Source organism: Lycium barbarum, chromosome 5 (genome assembly GCF_019175385.1).
Source record: "Lycium barbarum isolate Lr01 chromosome 5, ASM1917538v2, whole genome shotgun sequence".
Lineage (NCBI taxonomy): Eukaryota > Viridiplantae > Streptophyta > Magnoliopsida > Solanales > Solanaceae > Lycium > Lycium barbarum.
This window is the reverse complement of record NC_083341.1, coordinates 26,861,182-26,880,535: the sequence shown is the minus strand read 5'-3', so window position 1 is coordinate 26,880,535 and position 19,354 is coordinate 26,861,182. Positions and strand designations below refer to the sequence as shown.

Here is a 19,354-nt window from a genome sequence, read left to right as displayed (position 1 = left end):
CTTTTAACGTACGTAAAAGATCCAAACTGCTCAAGTGTTATTGAAGGGACTATTTTAAGCGGGACAATTTTTGTCATTTTCTCAAAATTTGAGTCAAAATATAATAATTGAAGCGTTTTTCTGTTATGATATGATTAAACAAAAAAACTTAAATAATAATTAATAGAAACCATCCTTTTCCTGTTGAAATTGACATTATTGTCCTTTTGCTTCTTCATTCTACATATCTAAGCTCTTCACACCCAAAAAAACACACTGAAAAAATAGAATTACAAAAATAGCCAAAATCTTCAAATTTCCATAGAAAGAAATGTGCTGCAATTCCCATGGCTTAATCCCTAGAAGCAACCTTAGCTTCCCCTATTTCCCTACAAACCCACCCAATATTTCCCCAAAACCCCTTATATTTTCCCCCAATCACCCTTCGAATCATCAAGTTTTGAGAAGTAAAGTTAAATTCTATTCCTTCATACCCAAATCAAACCTAAACGACGTTGTTTCATATACCGACCCGAATAATAATAATAATAATACCACCTTTTACGACCTTTTAGGTATACCGGAAACTGGTTCATTATTAGAAATAAAACAAGCGTACAAGCAATTAGCAAGAAAGTACCACCCAGATGTATCACCACCGGATCGGGTCGAAGAATATACCCGGAGGTTTATTCGGGTACAAGAAGCTTATGAAACTTTATCGGATCCAAGAATGAGAGCTATGTATGATAGAGATATGGCTAAAGGAATTCACTTTGCTTTTTCTGCACGTAAACGTTATCAAAATGATGAGGTATTTTTTCTTTTTTGTTTATTCAAGAATCTGAGGGTTTTTTTTTTTTTGAAACTGTGTGAAAATAGCTCATTTCGGGTAAGTGGGTGTTGGGAGATGAGAATTGTGAAATTTGGAAAAAAGCGTACTCTCTCCGTTTGGATTTAAATGCCCTAAAAAGATTGTCTCTTTCTATATTTGGTAAGTTTGAGTGTTTCACAATTCAAACATGTAAGTTTATCACAAGATTAAAAAGACATTTCAATATATTATACACATCTTTAATTTACGATCACAAGATTCAGAAGTCTCTTTTATTTTGTGACATTTGAATTGTATCACATAAATTGGGACGGAAGGAGTATCATTTTAGTGCGAGTTTCACACCCCAACTATCCGTTGTTCCCTTTTCCTACCTGAACTATCAACTAAGTGTGTTTTAATACATAAATAGTGATAGTTCAGGTAGGAAAAGGGAACAACTGATAGTTGGGGTATGAAACTCGCAAAAGAGTGATAGTTTAGGTGTGTTTTTGACCATTATCTCTTTATAATTTGGCCTGGTTCGGCATGATTGGGGTATTTTATACTGAAATACAATTGTTGATAGGTGAAAGGATTAAGAGTTATTTGCACATAAAGGTCAATGAAAAAAGCCTTTTGATTGGGATTAGGAATAGTAGAGTATGCAAATCTGAAAATCCATCCAGTGATAACTTGCATATAGTTTCTATTTTATTTGTTATATTTTACATTCTCTCTATAACGGGTGTCCGAGCAGTTTGTATGCACCTTAACTGATCATCCGTGTGTGTTACCTCCGATCAGCACATACACTAAGTAACTCTCTCCACCAAGGCTTGGACAGATAGGAACATCTAGTAATTCGTACCTTGGTTACCAAAGTTATGACACTTATCCATATCATAAAGGCGTAAATGCTGATCATAAGAATATGCCTATATGTTTAAAGAAAGTGGAATCTTAGTATATTTGACTAACTGTTGTAGTCAAAAAACGAAAGAATGCAAGATTTGTGGAATATTTTTTGGAAAGTAGTCTGGGACACTTGTCTTTAAATTGTCATAGCTAGATGTCTGAGGGCATGGTAAGTCTTAAAATGATTGTGGTTGGGGTCAACTTTGGTGGGTTCCCTATTTGTTCAGATGAGGGAATAATACAGCAGAAAAAAAAAACTTTATTGAGGCATCCGGAAAAACTCACCATTAGGCAGAAAATTACATGCATCTACTGGAAATATCATGATAGATGTTATTGACTGAGTAAGAGATAGCCTACTGTTTCGTAGATCATAGAAATTAGTGGGGAACCTTAAAGGAAAATTGGTTTTCGTCTGATATTGTTGTTTGAAATTTAAATATGCTATGCTAATTATTACTATTTTTCAATTGGCGCAACCATAATCAACCTTCTTTTTTCTTATTTTAAAGAAATGGCAATCCTTTTCAACCTTTTAACTATTTCATAAGCATTTCGCTATATATTGCTGGAATTGCTTCATTTCTCTAATTCTCGAGACGAGGAGTGACTGAAACTTGTGTTTCCTAGAAAGCTATTGAATAATAGAACAACTTCTTCTGTGTAACTGATGATAACTGCTTTATAATTACTTCCATAACTAGATTCACTTGAAGTACAGAACGTGGCCTTCCAGTCTCTGCCTTCTCTTTTCTAACTCCTTTCCTGGAACTCAAAGCTACTTCCGCTTGTAATCTTGGTTGGCTCGAAGAGACTTTAATATGTGAATATGTGTTGTTCGTCGCTCAGATTCCATTGCTTAAATGATCAACTTGTTTGACATTTGCATACCCTGCTTCCATTCTCATCAAAACTTGTCATTCTTATAGTTATGTGCATCTCGAGAACATTAGTTTCTGCTACTGCTGGGCAGTAATTGGCTATTCTATTCCTTAAGAGAATCACTCCATTTCTTTCACATTCATGTAATTGGTTTGTGTTGTTTGTATGATCTTAATAGCATGTCTTTTATTCTTGAATTCTTGTTATCCTCTTGCTAATTTGGGTTTTTTCCTATGCATTTAGTCTATGGAGGAGAAAGGTGGGTGGAAAAATCGTTGGCAGTCTCAGCTATCGGAGCTCAAGAGAAGAAGCATGCACAAGGACTCTGGTAACGGTATGTCTTGGGGAGCACGGATGCGCAGGCAAAGGGACGAAGCATCATCTTAATCGATAATAATTAATACGTTTTTTATATTATTTTGTATATATGGGATTCTTCCCCCCTCCTCTTTTATTCTGCTTTTCTTTTAGTAGTTCTCCGCTAGTGCTAACCATATATGAATCCTATAGGCAGTGCATATTGTACATAGAGTAATGTTAAGTAAGAATCTCATTTCCAGTAATATACTCGTGCTTCTGGCACCAGTTACTTTCAGGAAAAAACGGTGTTTTTTAAATCATATTAAGCAGGTTTGGCGGCTTTCATTGCTGTTGGCTATATGCCTATATCATTTGCCAGAAAAGAGAAAGTAAAACTGCCTACTAATTCTGTTAAAATTGGGTGAAATCACGTGTTGAGGAAGGTCCTACTGCCTGAAAGGAAGGGGCGTTTTTTTTTTTTTTTTTTTTTTGGGGGGGGGGGGGGTGGGGGGGGGTGGGGGGGTGGTGGTGGTGTGTGTGTGTGAAGAATTTCATTTTATGTGGATAATATTCGTTTTAAGAAATACATTTGTATATACACTGCGTCACGACCACTTAGTAAATATTAATATATGCTTGAGCAAAATGTTGGGTGCGCCACTAAGAGCACATATAAGTTGAGTATCCTTATTATGTTGAATCCGTTTGGTGTGCTTCTGAATTATGGTGTATATTGATGGTGTTATGATCAAAAGGTAACAAAAGCATTTCCGCATTTGGTCGATGAAGTGGGTCGAGAAACTCCAGTGTTGACAACAATATTAGGTGATTTTTTTTCATTTGTCCAACTTTTTATGGACAGTGCTAACTGATACTATGTTGGTGGTAGGCGTTAAGTAACTCGTGAAATTAATCGAGATGCATGTAAGCTGATTCGAACACCACGATTATAAAAAGAAAGATAACAATAGCTTTTCTTTTTTAGATGATGAAGGTGGGAGCAAGGCAGAAGTCAATTCTTGGTCATTTTCATTATCATCTTGTATGACTCAATCTAGTGTTTAGCTGTCAGGCATAGTATTTTTCTGCAGATAAAGACCACAATTGCATATTGTGGCGCTTGGGTTATTTCGGTTTCTCGTGTCTTCCTATTTTAATTACCCAAGAAAGAGACGCCACAATTTGCATAGAGTTTTTTATTTGTTCCCCAAAGAGAACAAAAAATTTGTTGCTTTCTGCAATTTGTCCTGTAATTTTTTCCTATTTTGGATCAATGGAGAACTGTACACTTGTTGCGTATCCTAAGGACTGAGAATTTTCTTTCAAATCTTGGTCCAATTTTTCTCATATTTTCAGCCAATCCTTTTGGACCTGTCTTATTCTGAAATTGCATTGAAGGAATAAGAAACTTCAAGATTGTGATCCAATGCATGTCATGTTATGAGGGGACCTTTGTGTTATTTCTTTCAAGTGTGGGACACAAAATAAGTGATTGTCAGTAATTTTGACTTCCGTAAAATAAAAAACGAAGCAAAACAACAACACCACGCCGCTGTATTCTCACAAGTGAGGTTTAGAAAGGCTACTTCCGATAGACCTTCGGCTCGAGAGAAAAAAGGATTTGAAGCATGATATCAAGAAAATATGACTACAAAATAGCAAGATATAAAAACAAAAGAGGAAACAAATAGTAGTATACCTCGAAGAAAGCGATTACTAACTAATACTACTAATAAGGAGAATACGCGGCTATCACTAACCTCCTATCCTAATTTTCGATCTTCACACTTTCCTATCTAGGGTCATGTCCTTCGTAAGCTGGAGCTGTGTCATGTCTCGTCTAATCACCCCCCCCCCCCCCTTTTCTTCTTCGGTCTACTCTTACGTCTCATAACTCCTGTTATACCCAAACTCTCACACCTCCTTACTGGTGCATCCACATACCTCCTATTCACATGCCCGAACCATCTCAATCTCGCTTCCATCATCTTGTCCGCCACAAGAGCCACTTTCACGTTGCTCCATATAACTTGATTCCTAACCATATCCATCCTAGTGTACACACACATCCACCTGAGCATCCTCATCACTGCTGCACTCATCTTCTGGACGTGAGCATTCTTGACTGGCCAACATTCTGCTTCATACAACAAAGTCGATCTAACCACCACTCTGTAAAATTTATCTTTAAGCCTTGGTAACACATTATATCCTTAATAATATTTTGGTGTAAAGTGTTCCCACAAGATTCAATTTGGTTATAGGTTTTAATTCACATGGGTTTAATTAGTTTAGTTAGGTGCTGAGAGCAGCTTTGAAGACAATGGGTTATGGGTTCAATTTGGTTATGGGTTCTCATTCATATGGTTTTAATTAGTTTAGTGGATCGTGTTTAATTGAGATCCGTTTGAAATCGGGTAATTTCAATTGAAATTGGAGAATTGAGGTTGATTTGGTGGAATCCGTTAAATTGAGGGATATTTTTGTTAATTTTAGTAACAGCAGGGGTATAAATAGCCCCAACTTATAACAGAGGATAAAACTGACCAATAAAACAAATTAGAGAAGTATTTTTAACCCTTCTCCCTACTATCTATTACTAGGTCTTAAGAAAGTATATTAATATGTATTAAATAACTATAAATTAGCAAATATTATCGTAAAGAATTATTAGTATCTTTCTAACTCATGTGAATTTAATATGAAATTCATGATCACTTGCATTTAAAAACGAAAACAAAGAAGATAAAAGGAGTGTCAACGAATAATATATTTAAAAAATAAAATAAAAATAAAAATGAAAATAAAAGAGAATCCGAAAAGTCACCTTGTATTTAAAATTACATAAATAGGATATCATAAGGGGTAGTTTTCAACTCGCTTAACAAAATCTTTAGAAAATAACCTCAAACTTAAAAAGTCACCTTGTAATTAAAATTACAGAAATATACCATAAGAGTGGTTTTCGACTTTTGAGCCCGCTTAACAGTTTGACATTTCCCTTTTATTTTCCAACTCTAAAATTTGGATAATTTAAATAGTTTAGGTAATTGATTATTTACTACTCCTTTCCTTTTTATAAAAAATAAGTATAATCGCCATTTAATAATTTGATTAGGCTAGATAATTAATTTAATTATTGCAAAAAAAATAAAAATTGAGCCCTTATTATATATACTTTCCTTTTTCTTTCTTGATTTTGCCCGGGTCACAATTAGTTTAATTACTATTTCATTTAAAAGAATTAGCTTATATTTCAAAAAAAAAAAATTAGCCTGTTGGCATTTAATTTAAAATAATATGTTCAAAATTATATTAAAAGGTCGTAATTAAAATAAATACATTAGGCCAATTTATTAAAGTTTCATGCCCATCAATTAATTAAACCGACCTTTGAATTTATTTCTGTCTTTTCTTTATTATTGTAAAATAATGGCAACTTTTTTTTTCTTGCATGGTTTTAATCTTCTTTAATTATAATTAATTAATAATTAGATATATCAGTTACGCCCTATTTTGAACCGGTCCAAGATAGTTTGCAACTTCCCGGTTCTTCTAACTGGTATAAAAAAATTAGAGTCGCCACCTTATTTTTTAGGAAAATCAGGAAACCTATATGTATTTGTGTGTCTACTCCATTTTAGTCCACGAAACCTCTGAGATTCTAGATAAGGGTTTTATTTACCCCGAGAGGAAGGTATTAAGCATCCTTCAGAGCCTGTCCGAAGACAATCCTTAAACTTAGTTTAACTGAACACTAGAGGGGGGTTATCTATCCGTTTGTCGTTATTATTACATGTTTTCAAAATGTTATGACTTCATGAAAAGCTACACTAGGTAATAATAAACTAAGTATATACAGTGTATAAAAATGTATTTATATCAAGTATCAAGTATTCATAAAGAATGCATATTAAAAAGAACATATAAAAGAATATAAAGAGAATGTACCTCGTAAGTATGAAAGTGTATTTGTTGGTATAAAGAATGTATATCCGTTAGTATAAAGAATGTATACAACTATATAAAAAAATGTATAAAAGATATAAGAGTATGTAAAATAGGTATATCAAATATAATAAAGACTGTGTGTCTATGTATAAAAAATGTATGTATATTAAACATATAAAAATGTATTTCAATTATAAAGGTGTATATCAAACATAAAATATATGAAGAATTGCATAACTAGGTATATCAGTGAATAAAGAATGTAAAAAGAATCCCCAAGTATTCATCGGTGTAAAGAGCTTACATAATAAAGGAATTCAGAAAAGGTGAAGTCGATTTGACTTATTTCTACCGTTTCGTAAAAGAGTGTTTGTTTAATGAATATCTTACCAAAAGAATAGGGAACAAAAGAATTGTAAAAAACAGTATTGGTAAAAAATAAATATAAGAAATTATGTATAAAAATGAGTGAAAAGATATAATGTCTTTAAAGAATAAAAGATTGTAAATGGACAGCCTAATAAATACCTAGCGTCAATAATATGAATTTAACTTGAATAAAAGGTATATTAGTGTGTACGAAAGAATGTAAAATGTATGTTGTAAAAAATGTGTATTAAAAGGTGTAGAAAATGTGTATTAAAATTGTATAAAAAATAAAGGATGAACTATTATCTTTGCCTAAACGCCAAAAGTGTGAATTAATTAACAAAGTATTTATACCAAGTCAATTTAATCTATTTATGAAAGTATTGACAGTCTAATTCTTGCCTAAAGCGAACGATAATCTTTAAATTAAGCATGCAAGATGACAAGTAAATAAATATCTCCACCGGACATTCAAAAAATAATATTTCCACTATAGTACGAGTTTATGTTATGTACAAGTTTAAAGAACGCGGAAAGTAAATACAAACAGTGATTCGGTTGCCTTCCGAGTATCGTCTTTGAGATGTATTTCCCCATACCTGTATAAGCACTTGGTAAAAATGTTAGTAAGAGATTAAATAACTATCGAATGAATTAAAGAAATAATAAATAAACTTAACATAAAAAACCCGTCTTTTGTACATTGGAGGCCTTGGAAATTGACGGAAATCTCTTCATCGGCCATGGGGTTTAGTATTCGCCCAAATGATAAGAAGGGTAAAAATGTCAACAACAGTCCTGTTGGCCGTCGGAGTAGTATTTTCCGGGCACAAAATCTAACATGTATTTAGTAAAAAGAATGCAAAAAATAGTTATCTACCTTAACCCTAGTCAAACAAGAAGTGTAGAAAATAGTAATAGGATCTTAACAAATTATACCTTTCATTAAAAGTATTTCACATTATACCAAAAACATGTTAGCTACACCGATACATACATTATTCATGACAATTTAAAGCCCGTAGAGCACAACCCAAAATATTAGAAACTAGTGAATTCGACCGCGTTTTGCGTGGTAGTCAAAAACCTAAATAATCTTTTATTAATACTTGAATGTTGAAACAATTAAACAAATATCTTCAAGTCTAAATATATCATTTTAAGTTCTAATACATTTTGTTATTAACATATCATTTTATATTTCTGTCTACTTTTTATCATTTAAGGATATTTTGTTTTTAGTGATGTTTGACCCGATTTGTAGTGAAACTATGCCCTTTTCCTCTAGTTCTTCCTGTTTTAATTTGTTCTTTCTTACTTGTCTACCTATTCATTTTTTACTAAAATATCAAATCTTCCTTTTGTTTCTTACGCTCTTAACTTTCAAGTACTTTAAGTAGGTAATTAAAGAGATCCAAAAGCATAATAAAGACAGGAAAGAAAAAAGACTCAAACGTATTGAAAATTCTTTTTGACTCATGAATCGTTTCATAACGTATAAACAAAAATTTATATAATCTAACAATTACAGTAACACGTGCATTAAAAATGTACCCGTTAAAAAAACATGAACCTGAAAAAGAAGTCTTGATAGCTCCCCACAATCAACAATCAATTGAAAATCCAGGACGGAATGAGGATATCAGTAGACATTTGCAAGAAAACAACCTGCAGCCAAAGAGAACAAAAAAAGAAAGCAAAGAAAATTAACCCAAAAAAGAACAAAAGTGGCACAAATTGGCTCAGTAGACATTTGCAAGCAAACAACCGATTTTAATGGATGTTTTCCGGTCAGATCCAAAACTTTAAAGCAGAAAAAATTCCGTTTTGGGCCATAAATAGTGGTGTCAGTGACAAACAAAAGGAAAGGGGGTGGCGTTGGTTGTTGGCTGCTAGGGGTGTCGTTGACGGTGACGAAAAAGAGAGGCAGTGGCCGCGGTGGGAGTTGTGGCGGCTTGTTGTTGGCTGCTCCGGTTCACCGGAGCTAGAAGCTCCTCGCCGGAGCAGCGAAGAAGACGAAGAGGGGGAGAAGGAGAGCGGTGATGTCGTTGTGATGTTGGGGTGTTGTTGGGGTCACCGGAGCTAGGAGCTCCGGCGTGGAGGGGCTGGCGGCGGATGAGGGGAGGATGATGTGGAGAGGATATTTTTAATTAGGTTTAGAAGAGGAGAGGGCAAAGATCTGAAAATTATTTGTATTGTGTGTCTTCTATAAAAATGAGTTCATGAAAAAAACAACCCCTTCTATTCCTTTATAATACAAACTAACCCCTTCTATTGTCCAAAAAATATAAAGCCGTACCTCCTGTCCCCTCAATGCTCATTTTAATCTTTGAGTTATTGTCCAATGGGGATTTCATCCTTTCAACCAATGTATAAAAATCTATTAATCACTGGATGAAAAACCCCACCCATCACTTCAAATGTCATCTTTTTAAAAGGTGACAAGATCTTGATTTGATCGAATTCTTTCTCCGCATTTAAAATTAATTGCTTCGGTTTTTCTATGTATTGACGGACTGTACTAAAATATAGTTAACTAATATATGTATAAATGATAATGTATGTATAAAATTTAAATATTAATGTATAAGATACAAAAATATACTGTTATAAAATAAAAGAAACAATTATTAATTGCACAAAATGGTGCTATTACGCTGTACATGTGCAAAAATAATGATTCTTAAAAATGACAATAAATTGATAAAATTTCTAAAATAAGGATAATCATCAATAAATTGTCAAAAAATTTAAAAATGTGTAAAAAGCTATTTTGTTCTCTTTAACGAATCAGGACCGCCCGAAACGTTAAATTTAAGCACGTCGAGCCAAAATTAGGCGTCAAGAATACCTAGCATGAACACCAAGTATACACACACGAGATATATGTGAATACACTTGGTGTATACACAAGAAAAAGGGCCATTTTCTTTTCAATTTTTCAGCTAGACCGAGTCCAAGCCCAATGGGGCTGACCCGGCCCAAGCCACGGATGATAAGGGGCAAAACCCCTTCACTCGTCATATTTCCACGACCAAACGACCCCTTATCTTCTCTCCCTTCCCTTCCGCTTTCCCCATACCCTAACCCTAGCACCGCCAAGCTTCGTGCCTTCTCTCTCATGCCAGAAATGGCAAAGTGGCAGAGAGTACAAGGCATTACAGCCTTTGTACACTCCTCTTGCGTGATAAGCATTAATGATTCAATGATTTCTCACTCAAAATCGTTCCCAAACACGGTATAGGTCGCTTTCATCTTCAATTTTCCTTTTATTTTTTAAATTTATTACACGATTCTGCATTTGTTCTTTATTTTTTGCTATTATATTGTTGTATTTTGTTCGATTCTTATTGGTTGAGTACAAGCGGGCCAGATCGAGTAGAGCAATACTCAGATCTGGTCATGCATTCTTGAATCTGTCAATTTCCACCGTATATTTTCATTTGCAAAGGTGATTTGAACAAGAACTAGTTCATCCCACATCGATTTTTTATGAGGTTTTCACAACCTGAGGGTTTTCAGAATAGAAATAATCAAAGAAAGCTAGAATTTTAAGTTAAACACTTGAAATATAAGCAAAGTATAATTTTTAGACTCAAACGAAGACCTCTTGGTCTGATTTGAGTCTCTTAGTCAAAAATTTATTTACTTTCTCTCTTTTGTTGCGGTTGAGTTTGAGTTGGAAGCACAAAAGACTTGTGACTCCATTCTTGACAAGGGCTGCATAGGAAAAAGGTAATACCCTGCTCCCTTTTACATTCTTTGTCGTTTTATGAATTAGTAGTTAAGTCAGTAGTCAATTTGTATTGTTAGAATGTCCTTGGTTGATGACTTTTGTAGTCCTTTATATTCTTTGTCATTTTATAAGTTAATAGTTAAATCAGTAGTTAATTTGTATTATGAGGATGTCCTTGGTTGATGACTTTTGTAGCATGATTGTTGATTTAGGCATTGTTTAGTAAACTCTAGAGTAAATTCTTTACAGAAACATGGTGCTATGTTTATGTGTTTAATCTGGCATATGATTATTAGGTTTAAAGGGGGATGCCTTAAATCAGTGTTATACCCCATTTTAACCGGGTCAAAGCGGAGTACAACATATTGGAGATTCCTATTTCGCTTTGTTTTAAGGAGTCGCCACCTAATTGATTTTAAGGTGAATTAGGACACCTAATTATTAACTAAAGTAAAGCTAAACTAAACTTCCGTTAATAGCCTGCTTAATCAGTGTGATTCTAGGTAAGGGTTCTATATTATCCTAAAGGGAAGGGGTTAGGCATCCTTTAGAATCCGTTAACTACGGTTATCCGGCCAATCTTAGGTTAATTAATTGAGGTTTAAAATTTAAGAAAATAGCTTTTGAGGAAAAAAAAAAAGATAACTTATAACTAACAAAGTTTAAAATATTATTATATGAATGATGCACTCTATATGGTGAAAATAAGTACTTAATGTTCAGAGCGGTAATCCTAAATGATAGAATCTACCCCTTTCTAATCCTACATGAATCATAGGTTCTCCACCTAATTTTAAGTCACGCACAATCCAAAACGCAGACAAATTAGCAATCATAAAAATGGATGAAAGAAAATGAATGATAAGAAAAAAAAAAAAAAGAATAAATGTTACAGGCAGCCTCTAACGAGTTTCGCCTACCCGATGTGATCTAAGAATTGCGGAACGAGATGACTCTATGGATGGGTGTGCCGAGTCTCATCTTGAGACTTTGTTTTGATAAAGTCCCGAATTAAGACTCCGTTTGCTCCGATGTGTACATGTAAAAGAAAGGGGAAAAGAGATAAAGATTAGCATCCGATTGTGACAAAAGCTATTATTGTTCTAAGAAAAAAATAACAGATTAATTAGGTACAAATGAACAGACTCTTTGGTACACAATATACCATCAACTCCTATCTAAAGGGAAATAACAATCAGCACAGCAACTATGACATAATCAACTTTAAGAAGTCATTGTATTATGCCAGACATCCTGAACATTTAATACAACATATTGAAACCCTTACTAGCTTGCTTGATCAAACAACATCTAAATCTGCCTACTTAATCAATTCTAACAAAACAACCTGTAAATCATGATTAACTAGAACACAACCAATATATAATGCATACTTAGCATAAACAGCCTAGACCAAATGGCTTCTAAAGCATGTTTATATGAGCAGACTAAACATAGTATACTTTCTAATGAATGCAACAGCAAACTAATCACCACTATTAAATTAGTTCACATAATCACTAATTAAATTACTAGTTAAATTGATTCATATAATATTTATTCCTTTTCAATCTAAAATCAAGATTGAACACGAATATGATTCAACACGGACCAACTACTCTAACACATATACATATGCTTAGGCTACGTACACAAATCACACAGAAACAGTAAAATGAACTAACACAGAAAAAAAAACATTATTTAGCTAATTATCTCATCACATGAACATTCTTAATCACAAAAAAAAATGACAAATTTAAGCTAACACATAGCAACTAAAGAAACGAAAAAAAATGCAAAAATAAATAAAAAGGGGAATTACCTGCTTCGGGTGCAGCGAAGTGGGTACGGGGCCTTCGATTCACGCTCAAACACTATCAAATCCGAGCTTGCAATGCTCGAATTCAAAGCCCAAAATAAACGAAAAACCAAAAAAATGTTTCAATACTTTCACTCCATATTAAGACTGATGAAATTAATATTGCTTAGGGGATTTTGGCCACTGGAAAACTTTTATTCTTCCGGGGGTTTCTGTCCTTTTGCAGGTGCAGCGAAGTGGGTGCGGAGGGTTTCCAATCTACTCGAAGAATACCAAATCCGAGCTTGCGATGCTCGGATTTCAAGAGACACCAAGACAAACGAAAACAAGAATTGATTTGGTAATTTTTGACTCGATATTAGAACAACATTACAACTGCTAACAGAAATAGTATTTTAGGGGATTTTATGCGGTTAAAAGGACTTCTTTTCTAGGGGAATTTTTGTGCAGCTCTAGAACTTGTATTTTTGCCAGAATTTTTGGGGTTTTCAAAACCTGTCTCAAACAATTCAACCTGCCCCTATTTATAGGATTTTGCTTTGCGTTGAAGAAAGAGCGATGGAGGAGCGGGAGAGAGAGAAGAGAGGGAGACAAAGGGAAGTGGGGGACAGCGGGGAACAGGGAGAGAATGGCGGTGGTGGGTATGAGAGGAGAAGAGAGAGACGAAGGGAGAGAGAGAACAGGGGGGAGAGGGCGGCGATGAAGGAAATGAACAAGGAACCCTTAGATGAAAAAAAAAGGGCGGGTCGGGTATAATTTTGGACTGGGTTATTTTAAAATGTTGGGCTGGTTGTTTTTAAAATGTTGGGCTGGGGTGAATTAAAATGTGGGCTAGTTGGGTAGATGAATAGGGTGTTGGGTCGGGCAGATGAGTTAAAATATAGGCTAAATGAAAGAAATAGTTTGGCTTCTAAATTTAAATAAAAGACCCACTTAATTAATTATATACTAAGTGTGCTATAAAATATGTAATTATTAGTGCTCAGGTAATAAAATCATATGACGTTGTAATAGCTGTGCAATAATATTTTGCAAATAAATAAACGCTATCATTTAATTGTGCGAAATAAATGCGATGCGTATGCATAAGGTGGTAAAAATTCTGAAACGCAAACAAATATTAATAATAATAATAATAATAATAATAATAACAATAATAATAATAATAATAATAATAATGATAATGATAATGATAATAATAATAATAATAATAATAATAATAATAATAATAATAATAATGATAATGGTAGTAGTAACGGTAGTAAAAGATAATGACAGAATAATGAAATGCCGGTATTAATAAAAGCTAATAATTATAGTAAAAAATGCAAATAATTATTTTTTAAAGTTGCCAAAATATTAGAAGCGAAAAATAGGTATTTCGGAGGAAAGGTGGGACAAAATTGGGTGTCAACAACTTGTCCCTCTTTGCCCGGTAATGATGAAAGAATTTTCGGGCAAAGACGTTGACTTAGTAGCCTATTTTGTCCCGGCTAAAGGATTTTGGAGGACTAAGGGTAAAGAAAAATCTGAGAGGATTACGGCCGAACTCCGGTCTCCGAATTGCCTACATATCTCGGGCTGCATGAGAATCAGGCCGTGTGTAGTTCTGGGATGACTACGATCCCTATGAATAACAAATCCCAATTGGTGCGAATCTTTGCAAAATATTGTCCCAGTGTCGAATTATGATGGCACTGGGTATTATGGTAGAACTCGAAAATTCTGCTGGAATGTGAGCGGGATATTTGGAGTTGGAGGCGAGTGTTCGAGGTAGATCTTTGACCCTTGTCGGGAAGTCTGCTTTCTTTCCCTACGCATTGCCCTAGTTCGCTGCCGAAGAAATAGTTCCACGTTGCGCTAAAGCTCCTGCGAAGCTTAAAAATAGTCAGTAAAAATAAATATCGAAAGTAAAGTGATGTAAAATAAGCCCATAAAAAGCTGCAATGATTTAAATAAATGATAGCCTTTGCTGAGGCTAATGCAAATGAGATTCTAGGCCGATGATTCATGAGAATGACACCTTTGGCGATGATTAATGAGGCCTTAAACCGGATGGGCTATTTAAGCTGAATGATTCATGATAAATGAGGCTTTTAAAGCTGGCATGACGAATGCGTTCGCAGGGTAGCTGAAAGTAATAGTGCAATGTATGTGCGATGCGATTGCGAGCATTCACAAGACATTTGAAAGTAATAATGCAATGCAAGTGCTGTGCGGTGCGTCTGCGAGCATACGCATTTGAAAATAATAAAGCAATGCAGGTACGGTGCGATGCGTCTGCGAGCATACGCTGGGCATTTGGAAATAATAAAGCGATGTAGGTGCGGTGCAATGCATCTGCGAGCATACGCAGGGCATTTGAAAATAATAAAGCAATGCAGGTGCGGTGCAATGCGTCTGCGAGCATACGCAGGGCATTTGAAAATAATAAAACAATGCAGGTGCGGTGCAATGCGTCTGCGAGCATACGCAGGACATTTGAAAATAATAAAGCGATGCGGGTGCGGTGCAATGTGTCTGCGAGCATACGCAGGCCATTTGAAAACAATAAAGCGATGCAGGTGCGGTGCAATGCGTCTGCGAGCATACGCAGGGCATTTGAAAACAATAAAGCGATGCAGGTGCGGTGCAATGCGTCTGCGAGCATACGCAGGGCATTTGGAAATAATAAAGCAATGCAGGTGCGGTGCGATGCGTCTGCGAGCATACGCAGGGCATTTGAAAATAATAAAGCAATGCGGGTGCGGTGCAATGCATCTGCGAGCATACGTAGAGCATTTGAAAATAATAAAGCAATGCGGGTGCGGTGCAATGCATCTGCGAGCATACACAGAGCATTTGAAAATAATAAAGCAATGCAGGTGCGGTGCAATGCGTCTGCGAGCATACGCAGAGCATTTGAAAATAATAAAGCAATGCATGTGCGGTGCAATGCGTCTGCGAGCATACGCAGAGCATTGGAAAATAATACAGCAATGCAGGTGCGGTGCAATGCATCTGCAAGCATACGCAGAGCATTTGAAAATAATAAAGCAATGCATGTGCGGTGCACTTGCGAGCATTCACAAGGCATTTGAAAATAATAAAGCAATATATATGCGGTGCATTTGAAAGTAGTAATGCATGTGCAGTGCGGGGTATTTGAAAGCAATAGGAAAAATTTGTGCATCGATACGTTTGAAAGAATTTTCGCAAGACTCAAGCATTAATTTCATTGCAAATCTTGAAAATTGTTGATACTCGAGAAGCATAATTGTTATAAGAAAGCTCAAACCGTTCGACGTGCCATCCTTGCAAGGCTGTACATATTTTAGCTTCCGCAACTTGGAAATCTTTTCTCCGAAGTTTTCCTCTGTCTGCTGACTCTGTTGAACATATATCTTTCAAGTCTCTCGATGTTGTCTTGCAGCGATGCCTTTAAAATTTTGTCCTAGTTTCTAGCACAGGAGGATGTTGAGCTTTTAAAATGACGAGACCGAGCCTATATAGGCTGCCTACGTATCCCACTAAGGGAATCAGGTCGAGCGTGGTTCAAATTACATGCAGAAATAAAATTGAGATTTTCTAATAATGTGACCGAGGCCTATGTGGGACGCCTACGTATCCCACCATGGGAATCGGGTCAGGCGTAGTTCATGTCAGAATAAAATTGAGATAGAAGACGGTGCTCGGCCTTATGCAGAAGCATCAAGAGGGCAGTGCTCAGCCCATGCAACAGATATAATGCGGCGCTCAGCCTTATGCAGAAACATCAAGAGGGCGGTGCTCAGCCCATGCAACAGATAGAAGGCGGTGCTTAGCCTTATGCAGAAGCATCAAGAGGGCGGTGCTCAGCCCATGCAACAGATAGAAGGCGGCGCTCAGCCTTATGCAGAAACATCAAGAGGGCGGTGCTCAGCCCATGCAACAGATAGAAGGCGGTGCTTAGCCTTAAATGTCCTATTGAAGGCGGACTAGCCTAAAATGTCCTATTGAAGGCGGACTAGCCTAAAATGTCCTATTAAAGGCGGACAAGCCTAAAATGTCCTATTAAAGGCGGACAAGCCTAAAATGTCCTATTAAAGGCGGACGGCCTAAAATGTCCTATTAAAGGCGGACAAGCCTAAATGCAGTGGTTGATTTATGATTACTAAAATTAGTGCGGAGCGAAGAGCTTTTGCAATGCTTGATTCATATGCGGTGAGACGAGTTTTCCGCGGTGCGTAATTTACAGCAGCAAATATTCATGATGCAGTGCCGAAGATTTGGGGACCTTATACCCTGCCAAAATTTGCATCTAAAAGTTCCTGCACTCAAAGAAATTTATAAGTTTCAAATTTAATCAGTATTAAGTTGACTTTGCCCTTTGCTTTATCTGAATCTTGCAATTGCCGACTTGATATTGTGCGATATCCTTCAAGAATAGCTAAAATATGCTCCTGCGTTACTCAAAGAAAACTTGTTAGTGTAAAATAAAATGGTTGCCTTGCATTGAACACTGAAGCTTGGCATTGAATCTGCATTTCTCGTGGTGATGGCATTGCGACAAATCTGGTGACGCTAATATATTGCTCGGGATTTCGATTCATGCTTTTGTCGAATAATGATAGGCCATTTGCAAAGCTGCCCCAGTGTTGCTTTGTGGGAAAAATTGAATTTTCACTATATTAAGATCGTGTCCAAGAATGGACTGCCTACTTATCCCGAAGGAATCAGGTCAAAAGTAGTTCATATAAAGCTTTAGCAAAAATTACAAGAAGGAAAGCTGATCATGAGGCAAGTGGGTGGAGAATGCTAGTGACAGTAGATCCCTTCAATCATCTTACTTAGTTCCACGCTTCCTTTTCAAATGTCTCGGTGCCAATTTTGATGGATCACCGGTAACAATAATTGCATTTGCAACTGGAGGGCCATCATTGTCGCACAATTTATTTTGTTGCATGCTTATCTTATCCTTTTCGAGCATGTTATGGATCTTATGCTTAAGTGCTGGGCAATTTTCTGTGTCATGACCTAGAATATTAGAGTGATAAGCACAACTCTTGGACCAATCAAAATCTGGCGGTAGGCTTTTAGGGATCCATCCTTTCTTTGGCTTCAGGAGTCCCTTGACTTTCATTCTCTCAAATATGCTGGTTAATGACTCTTCAAGAGGAGTAAAAGTGCGGAATTTCACGTGCTCTGACTGTCGTAAGCTAGACTGTGCTTGATCGGGTTGATATTGAAAGCCTCGTTGATGAAGAGATATATGATCACGCGAAACTTGATAGTTCTGTCGTGATTGCGGCTGATATGTAGACCTGACAGCTGAGTCGGTTTCTCTCTTTTTGCCTTGCAAGTTGTTGAATGTCTCAGCTTGAAACTTTGCTTGTACTGATGAAGTGTCAACAATTCTTCCTGCTCGAACGCCCGCTTCTACTTGCTTTCCAACTTGAATTAGATCAGAAAAGTCACGTAACCGCGCACATAACAACTTTTCATAATATATGCCCTTTTGCGTTTGATGAAAGTTGAAATCAACTCCTTCTCGGGCAATGGAAGGCGTATTTTTGAAGCTTCCAATCTCCATCGGATGGCGTATTCCTGAAAAGACTCATGTGGCATTCTTTCTATCTCACGCATATCATAAAGATTTGGACTAACCCCGATGTTAAACTTGAATTGTTCTACAAAGTCGCGGGCCATGTCCTCCCATGTGTACCATTTGCGAAAGTTTTGTTCTATGTACCAATCTAATGCTAACCCTGATAGGATCTGAATGAACAATTTCATTCGTATGGCTTCATCTTGTCCAATTCCCATTAATCTGCTACAATAGTCCTTCAAGTGCGTAATAGGATTTCCTCTGCCATTGAAGGTGTTGAATTTTGGCACTTTGAATCCTGGCGGCAACTCAACATTTGGAAGCATGCACAAGCTTTCATATCTTAAACTTTGGACATTTCTTGCCCGCATCTCTTCTTCGACAATTCTCCTTAAATTGTGAAGCTCTCTATCCGAGTCATCCCAATTGATTGCCTTCGTTTCATTTCTCAATCTCTTGTATGGGCATACCACTAGCTGATTTTTCTGGTTCTCTGTGAATGGTGCTGCAAGTGCAGGCTTTTGGACATTAGGCATCAACGGGACTTGCAAAGCTTCTAGTTTAATAGAGTATCTTGGCGGTATATATGTAGGAGCTGGGTGAGGAGAAATAGTGAAGGAAATGTTTTGGGTTGAGCCGGAAGCTGAACTTGTGTTAGGAAGAAGGCTGAAGGTATTTCCTAAATTGACCAACACGCTTCTTTACCACATTCTTCTCGCTATCCTCATTTTGCGCTTGCACCAATCCCACACCGATGTTGAAGGATTCAAATCTTTTTGCCATTGTCCTTAACGCAGATTTGTAGCCAACACAATGTTCAATGCTAGGCAACCTCTAAAGAATTAAAACTAAACAAGTAGAAAATAAATTCAAGTAATTCTCTTAGCATCAAGTAATCGTAAATAAATTCAAGAGCGAGCATATTACAAATAAATTCAAGTAAATCACTTAGCAAGTAAGGAAGCAAACGACTTACAAAGTTTATAACAAAAACATTAATAACACGTCCTCATATGC

General features: G+C 36.1%; 1 protein-coding gene and 1 long non-coding RNA gene across 2 annotated transcripts; one reads left to right on the top strand and one right to left on the bottom strand.

Annotated features, from left to right (window-relative positions):
- Positions 1 to 237: 237 nt before the first annotated feature.
- Positions 238 to 3,236, top strand: LOC132640771 (chaperone protein dnaJ 20, chloroplastic-like). The gene is made up of 2 exons (XM_060357525.1): positions 238 to 793; positions 2,837 to 3,236. Exons 1-2 carry the CDS (start codon positions 311 to 313, stop codon positions 2,978 to 2,980), a joined length of 627 nt encoding a protein of 208 aa, XP_060213508.1. The 5' UTR covers positions 238 to 310; the 3' UTR covers positions 2,981 to 3,236.
- Positions 3,237 to 7,660: 4,424 nt separating this feature from the next.
- On the bottom strand, positions 7,661 to 9,430 carry LOC132640770 (uncharacterized). The gene is made up of 2 exons (XR_009582363.1): positions 8,787 to 9,430; positions 7,661 to 7,812 (listed from the first exon to the last, which is right to left on the bottom strand). It is a non-coding gene; the product is annotated as an uncharacterized LOC132640770 (long non-coding RNA).
- Between the last annotated feature and the right edge of the window lie 9,924 nt (positions 9,431 to 19,354).